The sequence below is a fragment of the Vanessa cardui genome, chromosome 19 (genome assembly GCF_905220365.1).
Source record: "Vanessa cardui chromosome 19, ilVanCard2.1, whole genome shotgun sequence".
NCBI classification, from domain to species: domain Eukaryota; kingdom Metazoa; phylum Arthropoda; class Insecta; order Lepidoptera; family Nymphalidae; genus Vanessa; species Vanessa cardui.
In genome coordinates, this window is record NC_061141.1 from 4,118,290 (window position 1) to 4,142,297 (window position 24,008).

General features: G+C 32.8%; 1 protein-coding gene across 1 annotated transcript in view; it reads right to left on the reverse strand.

Annotated features, from left to right (window-relative positions):
- LOC124538077 (paired box protein Pax-6-like) overlaps positions 1–24,008 on the reverse strand; it is a 65,816-nt gene that overhangs the window by 6,142 nt on the left and 35,666 nt on the right. Inside the window, exons 5-7 of the mRNA XM_047115080.1 lie at positions 18,684–18,903; positions 5,464–5,613; positions 4,278–4,360 (exon numbers count right to left, since the gene is read on the reverse strand). Of these exons, the coding sequence (XP_046971036.1) occupies positions 4,278–4,360; positions 5,464–5,613; positions 18,684–18,903 (453 nt within the window). The remainder of the gene's footprint in view (positions 1–4,277; positions 4,361–5,463; positions 5,614–18,683; positions 18,904–24,008) is intronic.

The following is a 24,008-nucleotide window of genomic DNA, read 5'->3' on the forward strand; positions in this document are numbered from 1 at the left end:
GGAAAATAAGAAAAAGGCATTGAAAGAGGTCGTGCGAGGTAATATGTCATAATATTATTGCTCTGGCCTCCAAAAGAATCGCCTGTACATTGCCGACTATATTTTATTCCAACCCTCGGAAAAACGCAAAGGGTCCAGTAAAGCTGAGTACACACGAATGAGGCAACTTTCAAGTGTTACTCAATATTGGAAATATTTAAATAATAAGTTTATTTTGATTATTTCTCAAAGCTATTGTTTCTGATCAACCAATCGAAATTATATTTGAAGTACAGATACATATTATGCATAAATCATCAAAAACCGTTGTGTAATTTTATAGATCTAAGCATACATAGCTACAGACAGCGATACGCGACTTTGTTTTATTATACTTATACTATGTATAATGATAATGATGAAAACGGTTTCGAATATTTTTTAAAAGTTTATAATTCGAATTTCAAATTCAATTTGACGTAAACTTAAATATCATAGACAACTACTTGATACTCATGTGTGAACACGGCTCAAGATACAGTAAAATATTATGACATTTCTAGTTTTTTCCATTCCGTCCATAGATATTTTCGCTTGACAGTGGTGACAGCCGTTTCCCGCCTCTCTGTCACTCCCCGTTGGCCTTTTATAAATTGTTAGCCCTCAGTTGGGTCGAAATAATGTTACAGGGGTTCCTCACTAAATGGGATTTACCATAATTCTGTTATATTGCCAACAAGTTACCTTGGCGGTGCTTTTTAATAACTTTAATAGAATTTTCTCACACAAATATACAAATAAACCATTACGCTTATTATTGTGTTAATATCTTTCAAATTATACACATTATTTAAAGACTGTTTAGTTAAAAACATAGTTATCTCTGTCTCTCATCAATGATTTATAGATAAGTAGATAGACAAAGCACTATTTAATCAATTGCTTTGACATAGCTGACTTTGACATAGCTTTTAGTTATTAGAAAAATATCAACAATGTATTTATTATTATCATTAAAAAGGTTTTATATTTTAAATGAATAAATATTTTTTTATTTATAAACACAATTATGTAAAAGAAGTATTTTAAGTCTTATAATAGAAAGAAAGAATTTATATCGCACTTCAGCAGAGCTAAATATATAAACCTTTTTGATTAAAATAAATGCCAATATGTACTTTATAATGTAGAATTTAAGGTCAAAATTGGCGTGTTCGCTTGTAAGAAGGTTTTGTTCGTTGGGTGCCAATTTTTCAAAACAACCCCTCCTACAGGCCCCTCCTTGCTATAGGCTGCGAGATCGATACCCAACCCCAGCTGTGATGACTATGGTTTTATGAAAATTGTTTCGGATAATTTCCCAAAACCATCAAAATCTTAGAATTAATATCAGCAATTATGCCCATGTATAACTGTTTAAATTAAATTAATAGTATAAGCCGTTCGGATAATCGAAAAGAGTACAAAGATATGAGTTATTATAATGGTATTAATTTAAAAAAACTAAATCTATTTAACTATATATGGACATATATAAGATAAAATCTAAATATTGCTCGATTTAAACATAAGTTTGCAATTGTCGGCACTTTCTAATAGCCATAAAAGTATCATCATTGATTGACAGGTTCTAGATTTTCCTAATAGGGATCGTCAAGAACTGGTTAGTAACTATGATTTCAATTTCAGTACCAATAAGTACGGAGTGTCCCATCAACACTATTATCTTGAACATCTTAACTTAATTAACTGTTGATATATGATATAATTCAACCATCAAGTCAGAACAAGATACTTTCCTAGTTTCATAAATACTTTCAGGAAACTTCCCCTGTCGTAAGAATGTTTAGTATTCTACGCGGTCCCTAATAAAGTCTTCTAAAACCTTTGATATTTGGTGCCTCTAACGTTCACCATTTCGACACAGCCTTGAACCCGGGGCAACACGTGGTGACGTCCGAATACAAAACGTTTCTTGAAAACGTCGACATTCGAAAGTCGCAATTTGAACTCTATACTTTTCGGATAGAGTATAATTTCGATTGAAAAACGGAGCTACCGAATTTCCATTCAGGGTTGGTGCCTTTTAAATTGGATTTTTCACGTAATCTTGTTTGAACTGTTAGGTAGTTGATGTGCGAAAGGTCCGAACGAAAATGTAACTTTCATTTATATTATGTTTTATTATTAAATAGCATTGTTAACTATTAAAAGGGCTTAAGTACTAACGATTAGTAAGTATTGTATCAACATAATTATTAAGTTATTTAAATCGAAATATACATAATGGCTTTTAGAAATATGAATTAACTTGGAGTAGTCTCTTAATAAATCTGTTTTGACAGTTCTAAGTGAGGCTTGTAACAAAATCGGAATCAAAAATTTATACAAATTGTTCTTATAAGGTTTTATCGAATCTTCCTTTAAGAGTTACCCTGACAAAAACCTCATTAGTTTAAAACCTCTTTAGCGATAATTTATTAACATAGTCAAAATCAAAAACAAAATAAAATTTATTCAAGTAGGCTTTTACAAGCACTTTTGAATCGTTATTTTACAATTAAATGAATCTATCACCGGTTCGGAAAGTAGATTCTACCGAGAACCGGCAAGAAACTCAGTAGATACTCTTTTTCAACATTTAAAAAAATACAGAGTCATGTTAGTTAATAAAATTATTTCAATTAATATATTCTGTTTGGAAGTCAACAGGTATTAACTCCGCGCTTTTTTATCATCTATAATGTTATAGTATATAGATTATATAAGTAGTTATATTTATAATTATGTAACGCTTTCAAACATAATCATTAAGTCGCAGTTCGAGTATTGATAGGTATTATAAATATCTTACGAAATCAAATACGAATGCATTCTTAGATGAAACCTTAAGATTCTACGTATTCTAATTTAATTATAAATGTTTTAAATTGTCTTATTCAATAATATAATTTAATTATAACGATAGCTATGTCCCCCCATTCTCCTCTATATTTTGAACTGGCAACCCTAAAATGTACTTGTTGACCGTACGAGCGCTGCAGTGCTCTCGCGAATGTAAACTAACAGCCGACGAGAGGTTAATGTAGAAGCTTAGCCCCGCTGAAAACAATGTCGCCGATATTTCCTCTTACAGTTTTTATAGAAGAAAACTTTCGTGCGACACAGTACACAAAATGGTGGAATTTTATGTATGTAATTAAAAATATAACAAGCATTTTTCGTTAAACAAGCTTCGAAATTTCTTTACGTGTTATTAAATATTTCATATTTGTATTTGCTATGAATAAAAACTTAATAAGTAAGTTCTTTCAAATATAGTTTTTTATTCGAATTAAGAAAGATCATCGCAATACAAACTCTCAAATACATTGTATCGTGGATACTTTGAAAATATATTTTCGTTGCACTGACTTCCTTTAAAACTAATTCAATTTAGCACAGCTAAGTGCTCTTGAAAATAGTTAAAAGGTTGCAGTCAAAATTGCATTAAACCGTTATAAAAGTTGCCAAGTTTCCTGCCCGTGATAAATGGTATTTTAAACTGTTGGCAACACTGAGTGTGACGACTCGCTAAGTGAAACGAAATGTCTGCGGCTTAATTGATTCGAGTTTTTTATCGTATTGATTCTATAACAATAAAATTATACAAAAAAAAACTTATACATTCGATTTTTAAAATCGACGTTATTCCCTAATGTATTTGTATTTCCAATTATACTTTGAAGCCACCCTCTTTTAATTACATACACGAAAGTAAATGTTTAAATACATATGGAATGTTAAACACGAAAGATGAAAAATTCAAACAATAAAAACATGTTTAACATATTGCTGCCGACATATTTGTGGAAGCTATATACCACATACGTAGATTTATTTGAACGTGGCTTGGTGGGCTTATATAATAACCCTTGTTTTTTTAGTCTGTTTGCTAAAGACGCATCTACATGCGGCCCGTACCTATGTAAACAGGCAGTGTAAACAGGCCCTTATGAACGCATCCATGGTCCGCTTTTAATAAAGCACCCTTGTCATCTTTTTTTTTTATTTTATTTTAGCTGTGAATTAACAAGCTCCCACTTATTACTTTTAAAAGATTTCTCAATTTTTAACGTACAACGTCGTATAACCATTTCCGTTACCAGTAAGAGTGCTGTTAGTAAAGGACAGATAATTAAGAGCGTGAAAACGCACGTAAACGCACCGTTATGCAACCTTTTTTTTCTTTTTTCAGTTAGTAAACGAGGCATAGACAATACAGCCACCTTACCGGTGTAAACTGGAGTTTATTTTACCTGGATACGTGCCTCAGGCAATCCAATCTTTTCAGCGAGCCGCTCGCGCGCGAACACGTCCGGGTAGTGCGTGCGCTCGAACTCTGTGGACATCCGTTTTTAAATTAAATTTCGAACGGTGACATTCCATTTTGAATCGCTGTTTGAATTCAATTTTAGAATAAAATTATATAGTATTAGCTACAGCCATTATTAATGTTCCGAAAGTTTCTTGGTTTTATTATGGATTTAAAAACAATCCGTGTAACCTTTTTGGAACATGTTTATTATTATATTAATTCTAAAAAGTTATTGGTTCATATCTTTATAAAAAAACACAAATACATCCTCTCATAATACAATTTATTCTGTACTCTGAGATATAAAAAATAAAAATCAAATAATATAGATAACTAAGAAAATAAATAAATAAACTAATAGCAATAACGAAAGCAATAAAACTATGAGAATGGCAATACAAACAAACAAACAAGAAAAACTGAGATTAACACGACATAATAATTGGCCGCGCCAGTGGCCGAGAGCTCGGCAAATAGGAGGGACAATATTTATTTATTTACTAATAACTTGTTATTGCAAACAATAAATAAGATGAAAGGGACGCCAAATTGGTTTATGAAGGCTCAGGGGAGCGCTTACGTGTAGCACTCTCAGCTGAAAGTCAGATGCTGAATGAATGAGATCTTGAGAACTCAAAAGGAAATTTTCGTGTTGCAAGACGCGAAATTAGTTTTTTTAAATTTGTGATATATGTTAACGAAATTAATTTCTATAGAATACTTATATTTAATTATTTGCGCAACTGTAACGAACGTTTCTATAATTATGTCAAATGTTGCCATAGTAAAAAAATATAATCAGGATGAGATATTATAAAGCACACGCACAAATTATAGCTCATATTAAAACCTCATTCGATTCTACGACCTCGGTATGTAATGTCAGAGTAAGAAAAGCTCCGTCAGTTTTCAAATTAATTCCTTTATCAAGTCTTTAACTCTTAGTACCTTTTGAATCTAAACATCAAATCATTGCGATGCAATATGTCATTCCCGATCCTTATAGATTATCGCTCATACTGAGCACAGGAAAATAGATCTTAAGGTGACGAACCTTTTCTTACTTCAACTGTTCATGTACAGGCTTAAAAGCGAGCGAGTTATAAGTATATTATTTCCAAATTTACCTTTTTCTAGACTATCGATTTGGTCGTTGGTGAAGGAGGTTCGATTCCTTTGCAGCTTCCTTTTCAACCGTAGCCTCATCTGCGAATCTTCGTCACCGGACGACGCGTGCTCGCTGTTGCCATCTGACCCAGCCTCTGATTGGAGTGTATCTGTTAGGAGAAGAAAACATATATTTATAAGCAATGCTATTGGCCACTTAAAGGAGTGTTAAATAAAAACATAATTTTAGCTTTATTTCTATTGGTTACTAATATTTTAAATGAAAGTATATCTTTCTGTTTATTACTCTATCACGTTAATCGTGACCGAATATATTAAAATAATACCACTGAACCGAATTTGATTAAATTTGCTATTTAGAAAGCTTGAAATCTAAGTAGTACACAAACTACTTTTTTATGTCGACTAAACCTTAAAACGCGACCGAAACCGCGGGCGACAACTAGTAAAAAAAATAATCAGATTAATATCTCTAAAAGCTGTCATAAAATATATCAAAACATCTGCATTCAATAATGCATCATTAGGTCTATGAAGTATCGAGTCATTTGTAAAGTAACTTTAAAACGATACTCAACAAATGTTCCAAGGGGCTACAAACTCTTCATCATAAACTATCAACACAACACTCGAGCAAAGCGATGTCGACGACTATCAAGCGAATGCATCAGCATAATTGCACAATTGAACCCCAGAATTACAGACAAAAACTTCAAAAAACCAGTCACCGTGACCTCCACATTCCTACCCCATATTTAACGATAAGGCTCATCGTAAACTAAACGCATTCCCTGAGGGCGATGTCAAAATTAAACGTTACTCGTAATGTTGTCGACATGCCCTCAGCTAATTGATTAATTTGCTTTATGGTCGGACCACTTGAGCCCCAGTTCGATTCCCGGATCGGTAATGGCCGCACGGGTTGATGACTCCACTGAATGGACGGCCTGTTACACAATCTGTCACATTTTTCTGATACGCTAAGATGTGGGCGGGAGCTAATTTTTGTAATGGATAACATTGGAGAATTGCTTGTCAGATGTAGTTAAATGATGCGTTCAACAATTCACATAAACCTTTAATTCTATCCTATACACTTATAGCTTAATTAAAAGAAGTATTTTCATAATTCAGAAAGCACAAAGAAAACCTACTTAATATATATGATTTTTTTGCAGATTTGAAATTCTTATCTCGATATTTTAAACGGGTATTCGTACAAGCCTCCACGTCGCGTGTACCTACAATCAGAGCATGATTGATGCGCGACGTCTCCCGCGAAACACTTTCCGATCGGTTGACAATTTTGATTGATCGCGCTGTGTGCGTGCGCCCTTATCGCGTCTAATGAGAGCCGTGGCGAATGTAAACTTATATTTGATTATTTTTTGTATTAATATGTAGCACAATTACAACTCAAAAGTATACCCGACGAGTCTAAAATCGTAAGCGAATACCAGATCCCTCTTGCCCTTTGAACACTTTTGGCAAGCACCCAGGGCCCCCTAATCGATCAAATAAATAAGTATAATACAAATATGTGATTGTTAATATAAATAATCTATAACCTTGATTATCTAGTCATAAGGTCCCGTCATCCTAATATGCCCAGGGCCTCCAATCTCCCTGAGATCGAGAGCTTTACAATAATATTAATGTTTCCCGGAAATTTATAATTGCTGAGCTGTAATCATGTCGCCTAGAAAGTGCGCTCAATTTTAAAGTTGCCAAGTATGATAATGTCGTGTACACTTAAGGTGAAAATAACTACACTAAAGTAGTTTACTTAACGTTGCGTTGTAAATTAAGTGGGGCTGTAAATAAGACTTAAAACTTAGGACACATGTTTCACCGAAGTTTCGAACTAAAATCTCAGTAACAGCGAGCTTGATTAACGAACACGCCGACTTATTTATAACTATTTACTAAAGAGGATGAAGAATGTTTCCCGTTTCACAATCCGAGTTTTTATTTATCGTCACAGAACGAAACATAAAGGAGAATTCATTAAAAAAGCGCTCAGAGAGACGGGACGCACTTAACCACAATCTCACCAATAACGACCTACAAATGATCGAAGGAAGAACTCGATACTGACGGGGCCGGGGAAAATACCTAAGAGAAAATAATAGTAAGAAAATAAGAAAGGAAATAAAAGTAGGGGCGGTGAAAAAAAAAATTGGAAAAAATAAGCACAAAGGGAAGCGAAGAAAGTCGGGACTCGGGACGCGGAGAGATAAAGCGAATTGAAGTTATCGGGGCGAATGGCGTGGCGTAGCGCGTAGGTGGGGGCGATTGCCGCGCGATTATATGAGATCGATACTGTCACTCAAGCGGGCCGCCGCGAACCTGGCCGAGACGCGAGCCTCTAGCGCCGCGCTGCATCAAGCGAGGCACACACTTCAAATAACTCCTCATACAATCATTTTTCTTCGTGGTAGGGCTTTGTGCAACCCCTTCTGGGTAGGTACCACCCACTCATCAGTTATTCTTCCGCCAAATAACAGTAATCAGTATTGTTGTGTTCCGGTTCGAAGGGTGAGTGAGCCAGTGTAACTACAGGCACGAGGGATATAACATCTTAGTTCCCAAGGTTGGTGGCGCTTTGACGATGTAAGGAATAGTTAATATTTCTTACAGCGTCATTGTCTATAGGTGATGGTGAATCTGTCTGTGCTCTTTCACGACCAAACCGTTGAACCGAATTTGATGAAATTTAGTGTGAAGCAAACTTGTGCTTCAAGGAAGGACATAAATGACAACCAACCAACCTAAAACCCGAACGAAAATGCGGGCGACTATTTTACAATAAGGCTATATATATAGCATTGTAATTGTATATTGTACGAAAGACTACAAATTTCGTAATTTTACACTGGGAATTTTAGAAGTCACGTAGAGATTTTACATAACCCTTTTGAACCGTAGTCATGCAGAGATTTTAAATAAGACTTAGTCAGGCCAGTAATCAAAGTTAGTTGAATGTTTAAACGCTTCCGCTTATAGCTTATGCCAGGCGCTCGCGACTCCAGCCCGCAGCCGTTGCCGGACAAGACGCGATTCGCCTAATTCGACACGCTGACACTGGCTCACTTCAATTACCGAATAACACAATACATCTACAAATTGGCAATTCTATTTCATTTTACGATGTATGTACCTGTTCTATAAAATACATGACACTATATAGTATAAAACAAAAACCCCTGTCCGCGTCTGTCTATATGTTCGCGATATACAACAAAACTAATGAACGCATTTTCATGCGGTTTTCACTTATAGACAGAGGAATTAATTAGGAACGTTTAGGTATATAATTTATTAGGGTTTTTGTGTAAATAAATTGATATAGAACGACTTTTGTTAATCGTTTCGGAAAAAAGCAAAAAAATTTTTAATTAAAAAAAAACCTTATTTCCACTTGTGTGAAACCGGGGCAGGCCGCTAGTAAATTATAAATGTAAGTATGTACATAAAAGTTTAAATGTTATTTTTTTACTTTCCGTCAAATGTCAATCAGTAATCAATACAACAATGATTTGATAAGCACAACTAAAAGCCATTAAACCAAGAATTGAATTGAATTGAATGATTTGATAATGAAATACAAAATAATGTAATTAATCTTCATATTTACTTATTAGTATAATTAAATGATATCGTAATACGAGATGAGATTGCCCAGTGGATATAACGTGTTGATCATAACCGAAGATCGCATGATCAAATCATAGGACGCTTACCTACAGGCTATTTCTATATACACTATACCATAACGATACATATCAGATTTCATTAGTCCATCCTTTCACGCCTCATCGCTTTTAAGACACTTTTCAAACCAAAATGAGTGAAGCCACCGCAGCAAAGTAGATCTTAGCAAAGGTTTTAATTTATTTAATAACCAGTGGCTTCGCTAAATTCATAAAAGTTTACCTTTGGGTCAAAAACTGTCACTAATTTTACTCTCTCAAGGGGTATATCGAAAAAGCCGCCTTTGTCCTTCGTCGGAACTTAAACTATCTCCTTACCAAATATCACTTAAATCGGTTCATCGGTTCAAGCGTGGTTCAACAGGTAAGAATACATTCGCAATTATAATTTTGGTATTAATAAACTGTTTATATAGGAGTAAAAATGCATGCATTTATAAACTATCCGTAATTATAACGATGATACAAAACAGATCTCCCTCCCAAATACCTACATTACAAGACATCAATTGTCACACTCGAGCTCACAATAATAAAAACTAAACCTTATCTACCCCACTACTAAGTAATTTAGATGACCCTGCAGGGGATAGATGTTGATTACAAACAACCACTTACCCAGACCCATCTATTTACCCCTGCCACACATAAACGTACGACGATTAAGGAGATTCTTCGATCTAGAGGGGCCAATTTAAAGTGGTCGATGTTTGGTAATAATGGTTTATTAGGACGGGCGGAAAAGTGGTCGTCCGAGCCATTAATTTGCAATAAATTGTAAGTAAAATAGATTCTCGAATGTCATATAAATGTATTGTCATTTATATATAAATTGTTTACGGTGTAATTTTGTATGAAACAATCTATATTAATATTATAAACGTGAAAGTCACTCTGTTTGTCTGTCGCTCTTTCAAGACCTAACCAATGTACCGAATTTGATAAAATTTGGTGTGAAGCAAACTTGAACTCCAAAGAAGGACATAGACTTACTTTTTTGCCTAACACTTAACACACTTGAATACATATATGAGTGTTTTTCATGAAATTAAAAGTATTTCCGTGAAGATTTCTGGTATGAAGAATAATTCTATTGATGTGTTTCTTCTATCAATTGACATTCAACAATCATAAAATCCTACTAGTTCTATGCTATCCTACTAATATTATAAATGCGAAAGTTTGTGAGGATGTACGTATGTTTATTACTCTTGCACGAAAAAATACAGGACGGATTTGAATGAAATTTTATAGTAACATAGGATATACATCAGAATAACACATTGGCTAAAATTTATAGTGATTTTATGCTATTTGGTCATAATATAAAAAACCCGTGCGAAACTGGGACGGGTCGTTAGTATTGATATAATCGAATTAAATTTATTAGAAGTTATACCGACACTGTCTAATTTCTATTAAAATAGTGCGCTGAGAAGTCTTTACAACATTATCCATGATACATACAAACACTTGCATTAAGTATAAATATACATCATTATCAACTTAGCGGCACGCGTCGAATCGCTAATTTACCGAATTGGTAATCGAAACTGCGGTCTCGATTTCAAATCGAAACAACCGAAGCGGGAAACCTAAGCTATTAACTTTTTAACGTGTCACTTTGATCATCGAGGGCCTTTGAATTTAAGTCAATTGCACTGGAGTGGTTCGATTAAAAAGCTATTGTTTCATAGCGGTACTACAATCGAGTACTCGCGACGAGTAATCGATAGTTTTGTTATAATACGAGTGATGAACCACCTGGCTAGGGGAGGCTGAGTATTCGAGTGGTTTGTATATGAAAAACAATTCGATTAATTACTGAGTTGTGTGACTTTATCACTTTTTTTAAATTCGATATTATAAAACAGTAAAAACTTTTTAAACCAATGTTGAGATTTTTAAATAATTCTTAATTCGAATTTTATCGAGTAAATCACTGACCACATATAATTAAATGAAAGATAACCATTTTAATTAGACAAGACTTCACGCTGGAATAATCAAACCGACAACCGAATTTAGATTTATTTTTTATCTATAAAGGAAGTAGTATTATGCTGTTAAATGTAATAGTACGTTATTTATAATAAATTCCGGCTAATAATAGTTGTATTCGTTTCGATCGTATTGTTGTGTTGATCTGTTTGTTTCTCAATATCACGGTTAATTTATTTGGTGCAATTGTCCGCTCGGTGGTCCGACCGCCGTGTCCACCGACTGTTTATATTCTAAACCAGTGTTTACAAGCAATTTGTGCAATTATTTGAACTAGTCCGCAACAAGAGCAAATAGGTTCGTCGACGTTTTCATATCAATTTTGTATAAATATTTACTCGAATTCCTAATTCGAATATCATTTGACATTTCATTGGTTCTTATAATATAGCTATTTGACGCGTCTCAACGAATTGCCATGTTTAAAATACAATTCAAAAGTATTCCAGTAACAGGAATAAAAGTAAACAAAGTAAGTGAATATTTCAAGTTATTTTTCAATAGCTTGATAAATTAAATAAAAACAGCTCCAAAATAATTAATTATTATTTTAAACACAACACTATTCAACTTATGTCTACTTTAATTCCTAACAAAAATGAAAAAACGAGTATGTAATGTTATAAGGTAAACTCGAAAGAATGTTTAAATCAATTTAATTTTTTTTTAATTAATTACTGTTTATAATCTAATATTAGAATTGTTATTATATTGGACTGTAATGTTTTTAGATGTTAAAAAGCGACCTGACTTAAATAAATAAAATTTAAAGAAAAATTCATCATTCATACTTTTTTTTCACGAATCTGTGATAAAATTTACCAAAGAAATGATTAATCTGTTCAAGGAAAATATTCTCTATTCTATGTCTGTTTATATGCCTTTACTTTTTCCATCATTGGAATAGGCTTATACTTCAAGGACGTTGTATATTATTTTGTCAAAAATGCATTTATTTTCTTTACTGGCATATATTTTAATTATCATAATTTAAAAAATAAATAAAATATATATTCGAAAAAAGAGAAATGAACTGAAAAAAGTTTACATTGTGCGTCAATCACTCGCGCGCTTTTTTTTTGTCCGGAGAGAAAAACATCGGCCATTTTGTTTCGTTTTATTCTCGTATACTTTGGGAACATCAGCCGCGCCCGCCGACCCGTGAATCAAACACTGCGTTGAATATTAAAAATTTGTAGGCCATTGCGTACAGAAAAAAAAATCAATGATTAATTTCTAGTTTTATTGTTTATCGATGCAACTATAACAAACATTTTCATTTTCAAAATATATTTTGGCATACAAATTGCTACCTTTAATCATTTATAGATATATAGACTATACACGCACATTAGTAAAATGACATTGACGTTTTGCGAGTGTCAAAATTAGCTGTCACGCACACTAAGATAGCTAGATAGATATATATCTATATGATATAGATAATAAAGTTAGTTCCTTTATTTTAGTTCTTTTGTAGTGCAATATTCCAGACATAAAAATTATCTAAGACTAAAATAAAGAGCTGTTATTATTCTTCTGCGTATTACTTATTTAGATACATCAAATCTATATTGGTATATGCATATGTTTTATTGAAAATATGCGCAATATATTTAAAATATATTTATTTGTCAAATAAAATATAATCACATGAAATTCCCAATCATTCCAACAGCCAGGTCGGAATCGAATTTATAACCGATCTGAGTCGGCGTTAATTAACCCGTCGTAGACACGTAACGTGACAAGTGTAGGATATCAGTTTTAGCCCTATACTTACATGTATTTACAAATTATTACCAGTAAAAAAAATTCAAGTATCAAATTTATTAATTTCGTTTTTAAAAACTTATATTTCACAAACATTCGTTCATAAAACAGTTAATAAAAATTATAAATGTGGAATTTTTCATCGGGGACTTCCCGATGAACAAATGCTGTTTTTTTTAAGTGAATTACCAAGTTTTTTTTTAAATAATTAAAGCTGAATGAGTAACGATTTAGATCAAAAGTGAATTACAGTGTGCAATATTATAATGATAAATAATAAAGTAACACTATATGTATATATGTGCTTAATTTGTGTTTATAATTCATCTCGTGTTCAGCGGTGAAGGAAAACATCGTGAGAAAACCTGCATGTGTCTAATTTCATCGAAATTCTGCCACATATGCATTCCACCAACCCGCACTGGAACAGCGTGGTGGAATATGTTCCATAAACCCTCCTCTTAAAGGGAGAGGAGGCCTTAGCCCAGCAGTGGGAAATTTACAGGCTGTTACTGTAAATAATAAAGTAGATAAGCTAGTAACCAATCTTTACAGATAACGCCTTTACTTTTAGTAATTTTGCGAACAAAGTAATCGTTTAGAGGAGTTTTAAAGTCAAAACGTTGTTACTTTGGGACTGACCTCAGTATAAACTTTGTCAGGACGTTTTTAGGATTATGCGTATTTAATGAGATTAATGAAAAACGTTCGTTGAATGAACGTTTTTAAAACAATACATCGTTATACCCGAAAAGAAATGACTTCGAGTAACTTTGGTCTTATATGATGCCTACCTAACTAGACCGTAACAGTTATTCTGTCATTGGGAAATGGCATTGTTGTTTCCGTGTGGATTATCAGGTACATAACAACTTATATGATAGGTGGTAAGCTTGGCGACGAATTGAAAGGCTGTGGATTTGGTCATAGTTTTTATAATGAACAAACAAGAAAAGAACAATTGAAAATGAAGTCCTTAAATATATACAAATATGAATTGAAAATTTCTTTATGTGGCCGTGGCCGCGTAGAATAGTGGCGAAAATGCTAACATTTCCCCGTTGAATCGAAAATTCCGATCCTCTGGACAAAAAACGTACCAGTGGAGGCAATAAGGCTAACAATTCGATTAAAAAAAAATCATATCCAAATATCCAAAATCTAAGTGGATCTGGATATCTTATTAAAAATACTAATAAAGAAACTCGGAGGATTATCATTATAATTATATGTAGATAGTGTGATATAAACAACATATTAAACATTATTAAAAACGTCGTACCGGCCTTTCATGTATTACTTGAACAACAACAATTGGTGGTGGTAGGGCTTTGTGCAAGCCCGTCTGGGTAGGTACCACCCACGCATCAGTTATTCTACCGCCAAATAACAGTACTCAGTATTGTTGTGTTCCTGTTTGAAGAGTGAGTGTGTCAGTGTAACTACAGGCACAAGGGACGTAACATCTTAGTTCCCAAGGTTGGTGGCGCAATGACGATGTAAGGAATAGTTAATATTTCTTACAGCGTAATTGTCTATGGGTGATGGTGACCACTTACCATCAGGTGACCCATTTGCTCGTCCGCCAACCTATACCATAAAAAACACTACTCTGTATTGACAATAATATAAAGATCTATAATATAGGAATACGGTATACATGTATAATGTTTCTTTTTAAGCAGTCTCTTAATTACTGGATAGACAAAGTATATAATGTAATGAAAAAAAGGTCATAATTTTTTTTAACAAAACTTGTGTTTCGAGTCACGTGCGACATCGAGTATAGCGTCAAAGTGCAAGCCGCTACGTGCCACAAGCCACCGGAACGATTTAACATTGTGTTCTAAATACTAATGTGGAATATTTAATAATTAAATAGATTCTTTGTTCTAATTAAACAACTCAACATGTTTAAATTCCGAGTGTTATTGTTCTAATTAGCGTGTAAATTAAAATACTAGTAAAATTAATTAACGTTTTAGAAATGTGTTAAATAACTAAACTTATGAAATCATAAGGTTATCTTGATTGACGTTTAAAATATTTTATGGAACCGTAAACAAAAATAAAATTATATGTTTTATAATTTTTATAACTTTTTTTTATTTGCATAAAGTCAAATAGTGTTGTGAAAATGCTACAAAACAAAAATTTGTAGTTTTTTTTGTATGTCACGTGCGAAAGGATTGCGGTGTCAAAGAGCATGTAGCGTGACGTGTCCTAATTTGTATCCAGCAATGTGTTGCCATGTGTTAATCTTATTGTGGAATATTTATGTATATAAAACCTTTTTTGTTTTCTTAAGCACTGGGTTTTTTTTACATAATAAACTCGTTTAAACTGGTTTATTTCAGCTTACTTAATACTTATTGCTATTTATGTAATAACTGAGGTGTATTTTGTTATTTGTTTATTTTTTAATAATAATTGATAAACCATAGCGTGTGTTTTAATTCAAGTTTTTAATATTTTTTTATTAAAGTTTATTAAAATAATTTAGACAAGGTATTCTTTAACAAAATTAGAAACATTTAAATTTCCCAATCCATAATACTTGTATTTATTTGTACAGACATCGCTATTACAAACGAACGATCGGTTTCACGAGAAATTGCACTCCGTACTTCGAATAGGGAAGTGATTGAATCTATAAGTTTGCTTTAAACATTTGAGCGTTTAATGGGTTAAATCGTATGGCACTCTCCAAAGTATTTATGAGGAACGTAGTTTGACATTTCTATAATTTTATTTACGATTCGGAAGCATTGATATTAATAAAGTATTCTAAAAAAATCGATTGGGCAAAAGTTTAACTAGTGGTCACCTACAATGGAAAAAAATGTACCATTCTTTAAATGTGATTCTAACCACGGAATCAAGAATTCGATTACATGGGGTACATGGGATTCTTTTTCTATGTAATTTAACTACCTTACTTAGCTCAATGTAATACAATGTAATCCTTAAAGAAGTACTATTTGTTCATAATGAGTAGTGCTCAAATAGGTAGTTAGGTCTACATAAGTTTTAAGTGAAAATGTACATATTAAGATGTTATAATCAACATGTTTACATACTGATCTGTAATTGTAATTATATCTATCATGATCCGAGAGGAAGAGTTTTGTATATAATACATTATACATAGATAAATAATAAAGAAACAATGATACTTTTTGAAATTTCATGATGTCGTCAATAAACAAATTCTATGGTACATATTTACTATCAACATTATATAGTATCATATAGTATCAGCATTGCACCCGTGCAAAGCCGGGGCGAGTTGCTAATGTAACATAAAGAATCTATAAATGTAGTCAGACATCATTGGTTTAGTAAAGTTAAATATTAGACATTATACGACTGCTTGAAAAAGCTTCCTTCTTAGATAAGGTTAGTTCTTATTCCACTACGGTTTAATGAAGGTCGGTGGAAACCCATGAGGACAACCACACGTAACCTGCTTGATTCCAATCGAGTACGTAACTCAACTGTTTAAACCGCTCACAAATTTCATCATATTTTCGACTTCATAAAAGAAATAAAGTCACATTTATACTAAACATTCTTGTAATAATAAAAGCAAATTATTATTATTTAATATTAAAGATTCATTTTATATTATTAGTATCCTTGTTCATCTCTCAAATATTTAGTTCTCAAATCTGCGTAATAACGTAAAACCGAACATCACACAAGTAACAAAGAGACATAATCTTGCAAGCCACAAAGACGAACGAAGAAACGTCGGCTGAACCAACTGCCCCCCACCCCCTACCCTTACAAGCCTCTCGGTTTAAGGTTAAGGGCTGCGTGCATTTTAGTAACTTTATTAAATTTAAACGATAACACTGTCACTTTACAGATTATAAATATTCATAGTATGATATTATATCTCGTAGATTTAGTATGTAAGTGTAATTCTAAATTATTATACAGTTATTGCTGTTCTCTAAGTATATTAACGATTAGACATTGACTGTATTTATATAATTCAACTAGTTCTCGCCAGTGGTTTCGCTCGCGTTTCAAGGGTTTGGTTGACATGTGTTAGGCGAATAAGTATATGTTCCTTGGAATTCAAATTTGCTTCATACCAAAATTTCATCAAATTCGGTCCAGCTGTTTGATAGTGAAATAGCGACAAACAAACAGACTGACAACGTTACTTTCACATTTATAATATTGGTATAGAAGTATAGATAATAAATCTTTATTTAATCTAAAAATAAAAAAATAATGTGATTGCTAAGAATTCTCTACTTAATTAAAATAGCTATATAAAATAGTTCTCTTATCAGTTGATATAAGAATAGATTTTTCATACTAAAATTACTATGAAAAATCTATTAAAAAGAATACAATTCTAATTGTCAAAAATGGCATAAAAGTCATAAATCGCATTAAAAATTAAAAAAATATTTAATTATTTTTCGACTTTAAGTGGCAACCCTATTCTAGGTCTCAGGCATTCAGACGAGTCGTAGCTCAAAGCAGAGGGAAAAAGGACATCGTTGTCATGTCGTGACCTCTATTAGGTGCCTGACATTATTATACGCTTTGAACGCCTGCTTGAAAACCGTCTATCGCTTTGACGTTTCGTAAATTAAATTGTTTATTTCAAGATTGGATTTACGTCATACAAGTTAATGTATGAACTAGACGGGAATGATTTGTTCCAGTAATACAGTACGGGTATCGTATATATAATCGTATTTTATTGAAATAATGATGTACTCCTAACCAATTTCGGTCATAGCAGCCATTTTCAAGGGAACATATTTATGCTAACTACACCGGACTCATTATAGGACAATCAGAGTGAAACCTTCAAATTTCTTTATCAATTCTTTAACTTTTAGTACCTTTTGAATGTAAACATCAAATAATTGCGACGCAATATGTCATTCTCGATCGGTAAAGCAGATTATCGCTCATACTGAGCACACGAAAATAGATCTTAAGGTGATGAAACTTTTCTTACTTCTACTGTACATGATATGTTCTAAACAGGTACTTCTCACTTTCATTTTAAATTGTTTAAAAATCGAATGTGTCTATAAAAAGTTCAAGTGCAACTTCCAGGCTGTTCATTGAAAATTTTACGACGAATAAACCCTTTGATTTCATCTCAAGTTCAGATATCAAGAGGAGATAAACTAACTACACCAAGGAGACGGTCTAAGTTAGTGTAAACAAGCCCAAGAATTATACCTACATAACTCGGTTCCAAAGCTGAGTATCCACTACGCAAATATATAGGCGGCGTTCTGACAATTGCTTAAGTAGCGGATACGTTCACGCTTGCAGATGCAATGTTCATGATATAATGAAATAGTATGCCACACTGCTATTAGTTCTGATGACGTCATCTCCGATCAAAAATCAAATAAATTCTGGTGCATGTATTTCTTCTTAATTACGTTTCTATTATAGCAACGATCAACGCAAGTCGCAACCAATATATATCAACTAGTAGGGATGTCAGGTCATCGATGTTGGATACGATATATACTTCTTGTTTTTTTTTTTTTATATTTAATGAAATATATCAAAGTTATACAGAAACAATTAATGATAGCTTAAATAAACTACGCCGAGGGCATTATCCTGAATAGTAATACAGTTCATTTAAAGTTACTATTTGTATAATTCTTCTCTACTCTAGCAGGGGTCCAAAATATGACAGTACCCCTGAAAATGGTAGCCTTATCATCAGAACTTACCTCTCTTATGCTCTTCAGTTCCAGGCCTGTTGAGTTGAGGTGGTAATGGAGCTGGTATCGTCGGCGCCGCGGGAGCGGTAGGTAGGCCGGGGTACCACCAACCCGTCGCAGCCTGACCGTTGAACATTCGCAGCTTCTCGTAAACGCTGTCGTTCTGCGCAGACGCAGCCTGCTCCTTCTGCGACGCCAGATTTCTTAACACACGGTTGATCGATGATACCTAGATGTGTTGAACGACCTTTTAATTTTAAATCGTATATACAATAACCTATTTATTATATACTAGGTGTCGCCCGCGGCTTCGAACGCGTTTTATGGGTTGGCTGTTATGTGTTCGGTAAAAAAGTATCCTATACCCTTCCTTGGAGATCAAGTTTGCTTCACACGAAATTTCATTAAAACTAGTCATGGTTTTATTGGTTGGTGGTTTGGTCGTGAAAGAGCGACTGACAGACAGTCAGGCAGACAGAGTTACTTTCACATTTATAATGTTTTTTTTATGACATAGCTGGCAATCGAGCAGGAGGCTCACCTGATGGAAAGTGACTACCACCGCCCATGGACATAGACTAAGAAATCGCGCTGTTGTGGATTTTCAGACATTAAGTTGATGGTTTAGAAGGATAGATTTAAATTATGGTTTGTGTTAAAGACTGTTGTTATATATTTATTTAAATATGAAATTCATCACATCTTTAAACGTGTCAATCTTTGAGATAATTATCCCAGCCTTTAACTACCTCCCGCGGTCTCGTAGTCACAAGCGTACGCAATTTGTACTTATCATTATATTTAACATTGGCCAATGAAATTAACTGTGCAAAAGTATATATATATATATAGTATATATATATAGTGTTTACAATTAACATAATGTTAAATTATTTTCAATAATTTTCAACGAACAGAAATATGCCTCATCAAGGATACCTATATCGCCTTCGTTATACTACGTAAGGGTATTAAAGATTCAATTCTGCAATCTGAATCGGTAGTTTTTTACATTTTATTAAGATGTTAAATATTGATTTGAGCTTGATTAAATGAGGTATAGTATGTTCTGAAATTAGTTGTACGACATTCGTTAAAAATACTTTTTTAATTACTAATTGAGAATCATTCCATTAGTCATGGCTAATAACGAAATAAACATCAATGTTCCAACAATAGACAAAAGCAACAAATGTTCATAAAGTTACTCGACACACATACACAATACGTATCAGCCACACACACACACACATTCAAATCTCAGCCAAACTAAATAACTATCTAATAGGAAACAAATTGCGAAACGTTCCCGCCCTTTTAACTTCCAAGCACGTGTAATTTAAAATTTAATATGATTACTAAATTCCAATCGGGAGCCTCAAAGGGACACAGATTAGGGCCCTCCCCACTCACCCCTTCAGGGCCTAAAAACCCCAATATCCATCTACTTTCGCCGAAAAAGCACGCATGCGTAAAAACCTAACTCACACAAATATGCTCTATGTATGCCCATTTTAACACGTACAATCTTCGTTATATGTATATAGGCAGCGCCGCGGGGCGTCCCTAGATAATAATATCTATCTGTTTTCTTGTTGCTATTGGCAACGGGGAAAATATATTTTTCTCTGTAACGGCCGGGGATCGGAGGGCGGCTGCAAATTCGCAAATGTGTTCACAATTCTTGGATATTACGTTCATAATCGATTTTCCTTGGACAGTTTTGTTTTCAGTGTTACGAGTATCTAAGATTGCCTTTTGTGTTTTCGTAGTAACTGTTCTCGAAATACGTGTCATATTATCATTCGGAGCGGATTATTTAATCTATTGTTTTATGTATAAATTTAATAAAAATAATAGTGAATTTAAAATTAAATTTCGAACACATAAATTATAGAATTAATTTTGTAAAAAAAAATAATATTGCGTTTTGTTTTTGCTTCAGCATTATTTAGTGTATAAGTGTGTGGTAAGTTAATACTTTATGTCAAATATAGTGTATATTGTGAATACAAAGTGTATGCAAACTATCAGTGTAACGTGTTCAGCTTTAATCCCGTGTAGCGCTAATGGAAGGTAATGTACAGGTGCCGTTAAACCTCCATACATTTGCTAAAAGCTTTTATTTATATACAAAAACGTATATTTTATACCTAATACAAAACGTTTCGTACAAATCTCGGTCTATTTAAAATTTATTCGGATTAAAATAATTCCTACGCATTTTACTTTGGTAGTCACAAAAAAAGGTTTATTATTTTCTGTGAACTTTTTAGTAGCAATCTGTTGCAATGAAATGAATTCGAGAACTTTACATCGATAGTATATATATGATCAATATAGTTTTTAATCTGTTACGTTCAATTTTCATATCATGTTTTTTCAGGTAATGTCTGTTTAAATGTGCTATTTAGTTTTAGTAACAAATTAATGTTATTTTTAATTTACACGATACACAAAGATTTCAGATTTCAGACACTAGAGTAAATTTTAAATGTTCTGTATTTAGGATATACATTCTATATAAAGTACTTAATACTAATATTACAAATGCGAAAGTTTATGAGGGTGGATGTATGTATGTTTGTCATTATTTTAGTAAAAAACTACGGAACAGATTTGGATGAAATTTTACACTGATATAGGTTATACGTAACATTAATACAATTTATTGTGATTTATACATCAGAATAACATATAGGCTACAATTTATAATTATTTATAGGATCGATTTGGCAATATTCATTCAAATAAGCTAGACAAAAAACTGATAATGCAGAATGATCAAATAAGAATAAATGTCATGATAACCTATAATAATACTTGATCCAAAAAATCACCAATATAAATTGACAATACTAACAAGAATTAAATGAATATCCAATAAGATAACATTTAGTATCAAACAAATAAAACCGTCAAAAAATCAAGTTCGAATTTTAAAACAGCCAATAAGAGAATTGCGTTTAAAATGCATTCTGTAACTGACAGCTCACCGACCAATCAGATGAGAAAAAGATTAAAGCGGTTTGAGATCGTTCGTATTAGAATTATAAAGGATTTATACTTTTTGTTGCTTAATTGAGTTTTATAATGGATAAAAAAACATTGTAGTATTCTTTTTAAGTTGGTTTTAATAATTCGTTTGAATTTCTATGTAAGTCAGTTCGATAATGCTTAGGTGAAAATATTTTTACATATGACTTATACCGTTTTGGTACCAGAGCTGTCGAATTAGTGATCACCGATGTGTGTAAAGGGCCCGCGTGTTTTAGACGTGCGGGACACGGGGTGGCTTTAAACAAGATTTGAAAAACTGCCCTGTATAAGGGGTGCATTATGAATAAGCTTAAAACAAATATGTTACAAATACATTTAGATTTATTTAAAAAAGGTATTATATCTAGATTTATTATAGAATTTTTAAACTTATTTATACGTATTCATATACATATAAGAGTGGATGGTGCCTACAAACATACACTTTACACTCTTTTATAACTGTCAGTGAACCAGTAGTGCAAATAATCTGGCAAAAAAATAAACCAAAATCAATAAGGAGCATTCCTAATTAAATACTTATTTAAGTAAACTTTTTCAATATTTACCAATATATAGAATTAAATTTATACATTTTATTGAACAATATTTATTACCTATTATCATGTACTCATGTACAATATGGATACATTGATTGTTATGAAGGCATCATTGACGATATATAACCTTTTACTGAATTATTGTGATCAATTAAATACATATTGACTACGCAATAACTCATTATATAATAGATAATCACTTTCATACACAATCATGCCATGCTTCTTCACACATGAGAAAGAGATAGAAATATAGACATAGTTACATAGGAATTAACAATAGTTTTTTTTAATAATGTACTTATCAATTTTAGGTCAATGACACCTGACAGCCGACATTAGGAGCTCTACCGATGGCCTTATTCGAGGTTAATTAAAATTCAATATTAATAATACTTGAGGCGTAACAAAAATCCTACCGTATAAGGTCTGAAATATGACACGGACACTTTCGACTGACGGGTACGGTAGGCCACTCCGTAAAATATGAATAGAGGATTATAGGTTTTATAGTCAAAGTAATAGCATCTATAATTGATGTGTAAAAGATGAGAAAATTATACGATCGTTGTATATTATTTAAATAAGGAATATCACATTTTAGATTGATTTTTACTGATTGAATATTTATAATAAATGTTGAAGTTCTAAGTTTCAATATGCAACGTTTGTGCAATGCGTTTCTGATATTAAATTGTTTGTTATTTTGACTTCATAATTGTAGGCGAGGTTTTTCCACAAAATAAACCATGATTTATCGAATTCAGCATCGTCAAGATATAATAGCTTTTAAATTAAAATATATATAGAAAAGGTTTGTTTTTTATAACAATCACTAGTCTAAGAAATCAACGTAATTAAATAAAAGAAAACATACTTGATCAGGAAGTTTCGATGCTTTCAAAGCATAATGATAATATTAATATAATATAATGCAGAATAATGAAATAAGAGTGAAGATAAAATCTTAGTGCGAGGGAACGGATCGAGTTTCGCGATGCAACATGACATGCGCGCGCGCAGCGATAGCGCTCTCACTGCACGCGACTTGTTACATATAAAACCGTCTTAATAAAAATGTATAATTCAATGAAGAGTTTGTATAAGATACCAAGATCATAGGGCCTTTAATGCGTGCAATGAAAAGTGTAATTTATAAAGTGTCGGAAATATATAGAGTGATAGATCATCTTTACACGGCGCGCGGGCGTTCTCGCGTCATTTTGACATTGACAGGTGTCACTAGGGATGCGCGCACGCACGTCGTTGCGTCGAGACACAACGATAGATCATGCGATAGTGGTGGACCTCGTGTAGGTGGTCTCAAGTAACGCGTTAGAACAAAAGCTCAACTATCTAACCGATCGGGTTTTTATCGATAGCCCTGTTAATTAAATTGAATGTAAAATGAACCACATAACGGAAGATAGTTTCCTAATGATGGAACGTCTTTTTTCATACATTTATAATATATTCAGTGATGTGGAAATTTTTGATGTCATCAAAGGTTCTTGGTGAATTTAAATTTTTCCAAAATACTCCTTAAATATTCAGTGGAATTTATTTAGTAAGGCGAAGACAAAATACCTATCTTATCTATTGCCTTCTCCGTTGTTTGTGAAATGATTTACTTTTTGTTTTGTTTTTTTCTAGCTATTAGCGAGTTTTAGTGTCAACATTTAAAAATATATTCACAATATGCAAATAAATCGATTATTTCCTCAAATCCTCACTA